This window comes from Falco biarmicus, chromosome W (assembly GCF_023638135.1).
Source record: "Falco biarmicus isolate bFalBia1 chromosome W, bFalBia1.pri, whole genome shotgun sequence".
Lineage (NCBI taxonomy): Eukaryota > Metazoa > Chordata > Aves > Falconiformes > Falconidae > Falco > Falco biarmicus.
In genome coordinates this window covers 16,248,195-16,259,687 of record NC_079310.1, presented here as the reverse complement: position 1 = coordinate 16,259,687, position 11,493 = coordinate 16,248,195, and the positions used below count along the sequence as shown (strand labels likewise).

General features: G+C 44.1%; 1 protein-coding gene across 1 annotated transcript; it reads right to left on the bottom strand.

Annotated features, from left to right (window-relative positions):
• Positions 1-802: 802 nt before the first annotated feature.
• LOC130141906 (uncharacterized) lies at positions 803-3,523 on the bottom strand. The gene is made up of 2 exons (XM_056323202.1): positions 1,592-3,523; positions 803-1,555 (listed from the first exon to the last, which is right to left on the bottom strand). Exons 1-2 carry the CDS (start codon positions 3,521-3,523, stop codon positions 1,400-1,402), a joined length of 2,088 nt encoding a protein of 695 aa, XP_056179177.1. The 3' UTR covers positions 803-1,399.
• Positions 3,524-11,493: the final 7,970 nt, after the last annotated feature.

Genomic DNA, 11,493 nt, shown 5'->3' with positions numbered 1-11,493 from the left:
TCATAAAGCTCTCTACTCCCGTATACCTTATCACAGCACCCAAGCAGACCATGTAAGATTTGGCAAACAGCTAAGCAGGCTATCATAATCATTAAACTTTACCCTAAACAGCTAAGCAGACTATCATAATCATTAAACTTTACCCTATCTCTTACCCCCCCCCCTCTCTCAGTCCCCCCTTTTCAAAGAAATTAGTAAATTCTTTTACTCAGACTCGAAGTATTGATTAGATACTAATTTTTGTCGCAGTTGATTTCTCTTCCATTCGCTATAGGAATTTCCAGTTCCCTTAAGACACCAAAATCCACAACGGATAGCTATACTAATAATTAAAAATAGAAAGACAATTACAATGATCATTACAAATAATTGTTTTAACCATGTTAGATTGGGCAACCAGGATGTCAATTTCTCCCATAATTCAGAAAAGCCCCAAGAAGTGTTGTCTTGTGTCACTTTATGTAGAATATTTACTTGTTTCCTAATTTCTTGGAGGTCTTCGGTGATTCGCCCGCTCTGATCTGCATACATGCAACAATCTATATTGATCACAGTGCATACCCCCCCTTGGGAGGCTAATAGCAAATCTAAAGCCATACGATTCTGTGATACTATTTTCGATAAGTCAGTAACTTCCTCCTGGAGTGCCAGGAGGGCATCAACTGTCCTATTTTCCACTGTTTCTATTACAGCTGAGATGTTTATTATTGCCTTTCCCAACTCACTAACCCCTAAAAACGGAATGAGCCGTCGTGCAAAACTGTGGAAACTCGTTGGTCTGTTTATGAGGGGGTTATTTACGACGTTCCGTTTTTTTCTTATGGGGGGTCGCGTTAACCCGTCAATGATAGTAATATTGGGGACCAGACCTCCCAGAGTGCATGCTCCTCGCCATCCTATGGGCAAGACTTTATGAGCCGTTGTGCCACACAACCAATACCACCCTGTCCCTTGTGGGGTCGGGAGACTGGTATAGTTCAATTTTAAAAATCCCAAGTCTCTACCTGTCATATTTAATGTACGACTTCTGTTACAATTTGGGTGTTCTCCCATAAACAGCCCTTTTCCCGAACTTACCAGGCAGTTATCCCCTAATGTGCTGGTCTCTTCAACAGTTATTTTTAATTCTCGTCCCCACTTAACCTGAGGGTCTGTGCTCCAGATTGTATTTCCCCAAAAGGAGCCGTCTTGGCGGTTCGTCAGGGAAACTGGCAGTGGGATGCCTATTAACGGTATCTCATAACCAGAGTGTCTTGGCATTTGGGTACAGATCCAACAATCTGTTTTATTTAAAATTTTGGTGATGTTTTGAATCGCCTGAACATACCAATTCTCTCGCCAGGCCGCTGTGTCTATCACCTGTGAAATTATCAGAATCATGTTAAATTTAACCCACATCCTATCTTTTTAGCTTGAGCTTTAACGGCCCTTGAATTTCTGATGTCCAAAGCTTTTGTGGCGACTTCTTCACACGGGTATGATGAATCCAGGCATTCTGTTCTTTAATTTTGATTGCTGTGAAGGAGGTGAGGAGTACTTGGTATGGTCCTTTCCACTGTGGTTTCAAGGTTTTCTCTGCAAGAGACTTTACATATACATAATCTCCAGGTTGGATATCATGTACAGGCCCATCCAGACCCCTTCCCCGGGTCCCAATTACATGTTTTCCAATTTTATTGAGCTGCTTGCTCAATGCCACCATATAGGAAGTCATAATTTCATCCCCAATTTGCATTGATGTCCCCTTTTGTATTCCATAGGGGCGTCCATACAGAATTTCAAAAGGGCTCAGTCCTCCCCTCACCCTCGGTCTTGTCCGTATACGCAAAAGGGCTAAAGGGAGAGACTGAGGCCATGGCAAGTTTGCTTCTTGTCCCAACTTTACAATTCGCTGTTTGATTAAGTGGTTCATTTTCTCCACTTGGCCACTCGACTGAGGGCGATATGGGGTGTGAAGTTGCCAATCTATACCTAAATGGTGGGTGGTTTGTTGCACTATTTTTGAAACAAAGTGTGGTCCCCTGTCAGAGGATATGGTTGCTGGAACCCCAAAACGCGGTATTATTTCTTGTATTAGTATTTTAGTTACCTCCCGAGCCTTGGCAGTTCTGGTTGGGAACGCTTCTGGCCAACCTGAAAAGGTATCAGTTAATACCAGCAAATATTGGTACCCCCCTTTTCTTGGAAGTTCCGTGAAATCAACCTGCCATTGTTGTCCAGGCCCATTACCCTTTCCAATCTGGCCCATCTCTAGTTTGGGAGTATTCTTTGGATTAGTCTGGAGGCAAAGGTCACACTGTTGAGTCACCTGTCTCACTGTGGTATATAAGTTTCTAGCCACAATATCTTTTATCAGATGCTTATACAGAGCCTCCATTCCCCAATGTCTCTTCCTATGTTCTTCCCGTATTAAATGCCACAGTAAATATGAGGGGACAATTAATCTTCCCTGTGGGGTATAAGCCCATCCCTCTTCATTATATGACCCTTCTAAGTCTGAAATAAGTTTCTGATCTTCCCTAGTGTATTTTGGTTTATCTTGTAGGGAAATATGTCTATCGGGGATTAAAGCCCCTGCTACTTTTATTTTCGTTTTGGCCACTTGTTTTGCTTCTCTGTCCGCCAGTTCATTCCCTTTTTCCAAATCTGAGCTCACTTTCTGGTGTGCCTTAATATGCATAATTGCCACTTTCTCAGGGAGTTGGACAGCTTCTAGTAACTTCAGAATTTCTTCTGCATGTTTGATATTTTTCCCTTGGGAGTTCAATAAACCTCTTTCTTTCCAAATTGCTCCATGTGCGTGTACAACTCCAAAGGCATATTTTGAGTCTGTGTAAATGTTTACAGTTTTGCTCTGAGCCAACTCCAGGGCTCGAGTTAGGGCAATTATTTCTGCCTTTTGTGCGGAGGTGTTCATGGGCAAAGGTCCTGACTCTATTACCTCTTGACTGGTGGTGATGGCGTAACCTGCGTGTCGATTGCCATTCAGGACATAGCTGCTCCCGTCTGTGAACCAGTTTTCTCCGTTTTCTATGGGGCTATCCTTTAAGTCTGGGCGACTTGCGTATGTCGCTTCAATAGTTTCTAAGCAGTCATGATGCACTGGTTCTCCTGTGTTTCCGCTGAGAAAAGAAGCTGGGTTGACAATGTTAGTAACCACGATTTCCACATCATCCTGTTCCACTATTACAGCTTGGTATCGCAGGAATCTTTGTGGAGATAGCCAGTGTCCACCCTTTGTTTCCAATACTGCCGACACTGCATGGGACACAAAACCAGTCATTTTCTGGCCCAGGGTAAATTTTCGGGCTTCCTGTATATTTAGTATCACAGCCGCAACTGCCCTTAGGCATCCAGGCCAGCCCTTTGCAGTCGCGTCTAACTGTTTAGAGAGGTAGCCAACTGCCCGACGGTACGGACCTAGCTCCTGTGCCAATATTCCTAGGGCAATGCCCTGTTTCTCGTGAGAAAAAAGGAGAAACGGCTTACCTACATCCGGGAGTCCTAAGGCTGGGGCTGACATCAGGGCCTTCTTTAGTTGTTCAAAAGCTTGTTCAGCCTCTTTATTCCATTCGAGGTGTTTCTGCTCAGTCGCTGTCAGTGCATATAATGGTTTAACAAGCAGTCCATAATTGTAGATCCACAATCGACACCACCCTGTCATGCCCAGAAAGGTTCGCAATTCCTTTACCGTCTGGGGTTTTTTAGTTTGGCATATCACCTCTTTGCGGGCCTGCCCCAAAGTTCTCTGTCCCGCGCTGATCTCATAGCCCAAATAATTCACTTTACGCTGCATTACCTGGGCCTTCTTCTTGGACACCCTATATCCTTGAAGCCCTAAGAAATTCGACAGACTCACCGTCCACGCCATACAATCTTCCTCTGTGTTGGTAGCGATCAGGATGTCATCCACGTACTGTAACAATTTTCCTTTCTCGGACGGGGCTTCCCAGGATTCCAGGTCTCTCGCAAGCTGATTGCCGAAAATGGTAGGACTATTCTTAAACCCTTGCGGCAACACCGTCCAAGTGAGCTGGGTCCTTCGACCACTTTTAGGATTTTCCCACTCGAATGCAAACAACTTTTGACTGGCTTCGTGGAGAGGGAGGCAAAAGAAAGCATCCTTTAAATCTAGAACAGTAAACCAGATTAATTCAGGTGCCAATACAGTCAGTAGGGTATACGGGTTTGCCACGACTGGGTAGAGATCCTCAGTAATCCTGTTCACTGCGCGCAAGTCTTGAACCACCCTATATGACCCATCGGACTTCTGAATAGGTAATATAGGAGTGTTGAATTCAGACTCACATTCCTTTAATAGTCCTAGCTGCAAAAATTTTTCTATCACCGGTCGTATTCCTTCCCTGTCCTCTTTCTTTAGAGGATATTGTTTAATTCTCACCGGTCGTTGACCTTCCTTTATCTTAACTTCAACAGGTGGAGCATTTTTCGCTCTTCCAGGCACATCAGTAGCCCAGACTCCTGGATACACTTGGTTCAGAATTTCCTCATCAATTTTCCCTTCTGAGGGGAGACTGGTTAGGACTAGACTTAATGCCTGTGTATATTGCCGATCCTTTACCTCCAGAGTAATTTCCCCTTTTTCAAACGTGATCTTTGCTCCTAATTGTTCCAACAAATCTCTCCCCAAAAGTGCCTTTGGGGAGTTGGGCATATATAAGAACTTGTGGATACCCCATTGCTTTCCCAATTTATACTTTAAAGGTTCGCAAAAATACGCCTTTTCACTTTGGCCAGTTGCTCCCTGTACTACAACGTAATCATCTCCTAAGGGCATTAAGGCTTGATTCAAAACCGAATATGTCGCTCCTGTATCTATCAAAAACTCCACTTGCTGCTGCTTTTCCCCTAGCTTAATTATAACCAGTGGATCCGCTAGGGTAGATTCCCCAGGTTCCCGTCAGTCTTCTATTACATTGGCTATCTTCACGTTTGCCGAGGTTTTCCGACCCCCTTCCCTGTTTCTAGGACATTCCCTTTTCCAATGACCAAAGCCCCTGCATATAGCGCACTGATCCCTTTCCAATCGAGACGAATCTCGCCTACCGCCTCTCCGTTCCCCTTTTTCTTGAATGGCAGCTATCAATTTCCTTTGTCCCCGCCGATATTCTTCTTCTCTATTACTAAACACCCTCCACGCTTCATCCAACAATATTTCCAAGTTTCTACCTTCTGTAGAACGCAGCTTTTGAAGTTTTCGCCTTATGTCCCCTGTAGATTGACCCAGGAATAAAGAAACTAATTGCTGGATCCCTACCTCAGACCCAGGGTCCAGCGGCGTGTTACGGCGCATCACATCCCTCAGCCGATCCAGGAACTCAGACGGGGACTCAGAAGGAGTTTGCTTAACTGCATATAAAGCTGACCAGTTTATAGTTTTGGGAATTGCTCTCTCCATTCCCTTCGAAATCCATTCCTGATATTCCTGTAATCTTTGCATATGTGCCGATCTATTAGCATCCCACTTTGGGTCTTGGAGGGGGAAATGTTCCTTAACATCCCCTCCTGTAATTTTATAATAGTCTTCGGCCAGATTTCCTGCTGTTTTCAAAACCAGCTGTTTTTCAGTTTCAGTCAAATATTCCAATAATAATTGTATATCATTCCAATCGGGATTGTGTTGTTTCACGATAAATTGGAACTGCCTGGTTACACTTATCGGGTCTCTTCTATAATCCTTTGCAATCTTTCTCCACTCTCCCAAATCAGCAGTGGAGAAAGGCACTTTAATTAGCATTGTTCCACCATCTGGCCCCACCGCCTCTCGGGGGGTGCTTGTAAAATAGTCAGGGCAGACTTCTGCCGAGTGCGGGAAGATACAGGGCTATCAGGAGGATTTGAGGCTCCTTCCGAGTCCGCATCCTGGTCCCGTGCCCGGGGGGGAGGTTTAAACAAGTCATTTAAGTCCTGTTCTGGGGCTTGGTGAACCTTGTCTGCCTTTGTACACCTCTGCCCAATGCTGCAGGAAGGACAGCATCTTTTCAATTTACTTCTACCCTCTTTATTTTCCCGCTCCAATGCGAGTACCATAGGGTCCTGTGGGGGTATTATCCCACAGTCCCTTTGCCACTCCGGATGGTTTCGCAGAGTGAAAAACATCTGCATATGACACTTCATCCCATTTCCCTTCTCTTCTCAAGAACAGCATAAGCTGTAACAAAGTATTATAATCCAATGTTCCATTAAACGGCCACTTAACTTCGCCCTCTAACTTATACAATGGCCACCACTGATTACAATATTTAATGAGGGTCTTTTTGCTTTCTGTGCTTCCCTTCCCAACAATATCCTTCCAATGGGCGAGTATACAACCCAGAGGACTCTTTTTTAGTATCCCTCCTTGGGTGTTACCCATTTTCAATATACTCTTAAGGAATTTAAACTGACTTTTAAATTCTCTTTTTACGCCTGTCAGCCACACTCTCACTTATTCTCACTCAATTCCACTCTCACGGACATCCATGCACTCAGAGAAAATCACACACACATCACTTCACACAAACACTATGGTTCGACAAATTCAAATCGGTAGTCTATTCCAAATGCCTTATTGCCATAACCAAAATCAATACCAAGAGAAATTTAACACAGCATCGCTCCAGTTAACAACCTTTTAGCAGCTGCAAATATCTTGTGAATTACAAGAGGCCCGCTTACCCCTCTCCTGCTTCTCCTGGCTCCCAACAACGGGATACAGCGGTTACCTCAAACTCAGTCGATCTATCCCCGAGATCGCTACCGGCCGCTCTATCGGCCAGCGAGTTTCCCAATTGCAGTCCCAAACCCAATAGGTACCCAACCAACGGGCACTATGCTGCACGCCAGACGTCTCTGCGCGATTTATCAGCAGTCCTGAATGTGCGTACGCTCAAGTCCCTTCGTTAAACATACCGTTAAATCCGCAGCTTCAAGAGGCTGTTGTCCACTCCCGCGGTGATCGGCCAGCAGCGGAGACTCCTCCGAGTAAAATGCTCGGGGCGCGCGCCTAGAAGCGTCCGCTCCGCAGTCGGTCCCGCAGCCGAGTGGAGATCCTCCTGCCTGGCTCGCCAAAACTGACGTGCGGAAAGCAGACTCCACAATCTGTAAGATTGTAAAGTAGGTATGTTTATTCAGAGCTGGGCAGCACGGGGGGGGGGGTAGTCCCGCCGAAAACCGTGCGCGCCTGACGCGAAAACTTGCTCTATTTTATAAGGCAACTCATTACATATTCATAATATGTTGCAATACGCCTATACATATGCATTACCTATCCCCGCTTCATATTAAAATTAGTTCTGCGAGTCATTTCCATATTTTTCTCTCGACTGAGTTTGCGCAGTGTCTCCTGGTGGTGGTCGTCAGGGGTCCTGAGGATGAAGGCAGGCGAGTCTTCCTCGTGACCGCTAGCTGCCCCCACACCTGGCGCAGGCTCAGTAACGTCCTGGTCTTTGTCCAAACCGCAGAACCGGCTTTAGCTTGTTCTTGCAAGGTTGTGATTGTTCTTTGGACTTATATGGTCATAAAGCTCTCTACTCCCGTATACCTTATCACAGCACCCAAGCAGACCATGTAAGATTTGGCAAACAGCTAAGCAGGCTATCATAATCATTAAACTTTACCCTAAACAGCTAAGCAGACTATCATAGTCATTAAACTTTACCCTATCTCTTACCCCCCCCCCCCCCCCCCCCATCACCTCTCAACTCCGGAGGGATTTCAGGCCGGCTCCTGCTTCCTTTCAGCAGATCATTCAAAGTTCTGTGGGATTTGCTGCATGTCGCTCAGATAGGCGATTCGAGAGCCCTTCACGTTAGATCCTTAAACGCATCACGTCGGGGTCACCAATTTGCGGCGAATGAAGAGACGGGATGCAGCTTGATGCAAGCAAATGTCAATTTATTGTACAGAAGCACGAGGTTTTATACACTTTCAGAAGCTGCGCGTTTTAAACAGATTGGTTCTTGAAGCTAAGCCTTGCATACTAGGCAATCCCTGATTGGTGGTTAACTACCAGCAATTAACCGCAAGGTGTTACCTTTCCTTGGCGCCATCCGTCTCCCACTCCCCTGTGCTCTGTAAACATGTCTCATCATGTTAATTGTTGTCTAGACAAGCTCGAGCACATTCCCCTCAGCTAACTGATTGCCACGCATGGTCCTAGTTTCCAGCCCGCTCCTGCACCTTCCTTTCTTGTCTTCATATATACTTGCCAGTTTACATGTTTATATGTAATATAGTTTTCAATATACAAAGAATATGCACTGAGACCCCAACCCAACCTTTCCAATTTCTAGGAGCACATACTTTACAATAGGGAAATTTTCTCACAAGGTAAGAACCATACTAGTTAGTTTTGCTAAACTGTGAGTTGCACAGTTGATCCTAGTTCATCCACAGCACTAGTTTGTCCTCTTATGTCCTGAACTGCAGAACAAGACTGAAGGATAGAAAATATTACCAAGATGTTCTTTTATTACCTGCATGGGTGGGTTTGAGAACTAGTAATGCATATGTTGGTTCAGAAGAGACATCTTTCTATAACAAGCATTAGCCAGAGAACTAGAGACAGAAATTTTTGACCTGTCAGAAGATTGTGCCACTGCCAACCATAGCAAATGATTTAAAAAATACTCTTTTGTAGGGTGTTGACGGAATGGCAGAGAATTAAACTCTACCTTTCATTTCTAGGTAACAGCATATACCCTTTTGACTGGAAATATTTTATCAAAGAGGAAAAGAGTATATATAACTGCATAAGTAAAGTAACTGAAAAAGGTAATAATAATTACAGCTTAGAATTCTAAGAAGGGAAAAAGGCAAGCCAAAGGGCACAGAAGAAATAAATCTCATCAGTGCTTCTCTTCTATAATCATTTACATTTGTATTAGGATTTTGTAGGGGGGGGGGGGGTAAAGGGGTGGCTTCTGTGACAAGATGCTACAAGATTCTCCTGTGTCCAATAGAACCAGTGCCAGCTGGATCCAAGACGGACCCACCGCTGGCCAAGACCGAGCCAATCAGCAATGATGGTAGTGCCTCTGTGATAACATATATAAGAAGGGGGAAAAAAAAAAACCAACTGCTGTGCAATTGAAACTGGAGGAGAGGAGTGAGAATATGTGAGAAACAATTCTGCAGACACCAAGGCCAGTGAAGAAGGAGGGGGAGCAGGTGCAGGCACTGGAGCACAGATACCCCTGCAGCCCATGGTGAAGACCAGCCCATGGTGAGGCAGGCTGTCCCCCTGCAGCCCATAGAGGTTAATGGTGGAGCAGATATCCACCTGCAGCCTGTGGAGGACCCTTTGCCAGAGCAGGTGGATGTGCCTGAAGGAGGCTGTGACCCTGTGGAGGGCCTGTGCTGGAGCAGGTTTGCTGGCAGGACTTGTGACCCCATGGAGACCCATGCTGGAGCAGTCCGTTCCTGAAGGATTGCACCCCATGGAAAGGACCCACGCTGGAGCAGTGTGTGAAGAACTGTAGCCTGTGGGAAGGACTCATGTTAGAGAAGTTTGTGGAGGACTGTCTCCTGTGGGAGACATGTTAGAGCAGGGAAAGAGCATGAGGAGGAAGGAGAGGCAGAGAGAACCTGTGATGAACTAACCAATAATGCTATTCCCCATCACCCTGTGCTGCTGGGGGGGGGAGCAGGTAGAGAAAATCTGGAGTGAAGTTGAGCCTGGGAAGAAGGGAGGGGTGAGGGAAAGGTGTTTTAAGGTTTGGATTTATTTATTACCCTAATCTGATTTTTGATTGGCAATAAATTAAATTGATTTCCACAAGTCAAGTCTTTTGCCCATGACAGTAATTGGTAAATGATTTCCCTGTCCTTGTCTTGACCCATGAGCCTTTCATTATATTTTCTCTCCCCTGTCCAGCTGAGGAGGGGGAATGATAGAGCAGCTTGGTGGACACCTGGCATCCAGCCAGGGTCAACCTACCACAACATTTATCTGTCTGGATCAAACTACCTGATTTATGAATAAACATGGTTTGTTTGCTCAGTGATTAGCATAGATAAAGTTACTACATGCTCTACAAAGGCTTTATTCAGACTCAAGCATACAAAACCCTCATAGGTAGCATGGCAACAAGGGCCTTATGTGAGGATACCCTAGTGTGCCATGATGCCTTGTCTGAGGATACTCAGCCATGGTACCCTTTGAAACTGTCAGGTGCTGCTGCCTGAGCTGTACTGGGAGCAGCAAGTGAGGCATGTTTCAGAGGGAGGCCTTATAGCACCTCATTCCCTAACACAGCAGAAGCCAGGTTCTTGATGTATGCTGGTGTTAAAATGTGTCGCTCTGGCTTTATCCTGGCCAAATTTTCATTATATTTGGTCAGTTATGCAATTTGACATTAATAAGTTAGTATACAAACTAATTATTACAGGTCCATGTAGACTTGGTTGCAGAAATAAAGCTTTATCACACTAGATCTAGTACCTGTGTAAAGCTCTAGTTGGTAGAGATTTAAACAAAAAAAAATAGGGGGATCATTTTTAGGAGTAGGAGAATATTTTTTTCTGACAAACATTATATTCTTGGAAAACTATGAGCTCATGCTATCAGCTATGACTTTGGGCTATGGTTATGTCTAGCATTAAGGCTGGAATACAAGGAACCTGCTAATGTTGGACTAATACTGGATAACAGTGAGTAACCTAAAATTAAATACTAGACCACTGGAAGACTTTGGACTTGAGCTGAGCTAAGGCTATCTAGTGTGTGAGCTAAGGCTATCTAGTGTGTCAGGCTGGTCTTCTCTTTTTAAGATCTTTAATAAGACATTAAAAATCTCCCCCCCCCCCAATATGCAAAACATATATATATATATAAACCTATAAAAATACTTTGTATTAGAAAAACATAGTCTTCTTGTCAGCTCTAACTTGACATACTGCAGTAATTACATTGTTACAGGAAAAATCTATTGATGTTTGTCAAACCTTTTGTTTTTCAAGGGTCCATAGCTCATTAGCAACTATTTGCTCCAAACAAACTTGGACTACAGTGTCTTAGCTAAATAGTTGCTTAAAAAATAAATGTCCGTGTCTTGAGTCAGTACAGAGTTAAGCAGTAGCTATGTTTTCCAAGTGAAATATGTCAGTCTTTTTGGCTAAAGAAAAAGGTAAAGACTTAATTTTTTTTTTCTTTTCTTAATGAAGTAGTGGCTGCTAGGAAAAGTGAGAGAGAATTGTATTCCATTTACAAAGATTTCATAATTAAGACTGGTGCTGGACAAAGTTACTGTTAAGTGTTGGGCTTGCTACTTTGATAATAATGATCAAATAATATTTTGCAGTTTATATCCTCATTCATTACTGTTCAGAAGAATGGGATAGTTCTGCTGAGTATCACTCAAAACACAAAAGTGGGGATTAAGGAGAGATGTCTGAGACATATTTAGGTATACCACCATTTCAAGAAGACTATATATATTTCAAGAATAAAAAAATATATGACCATTTCAAGAAGACAAAGCTTACATATAC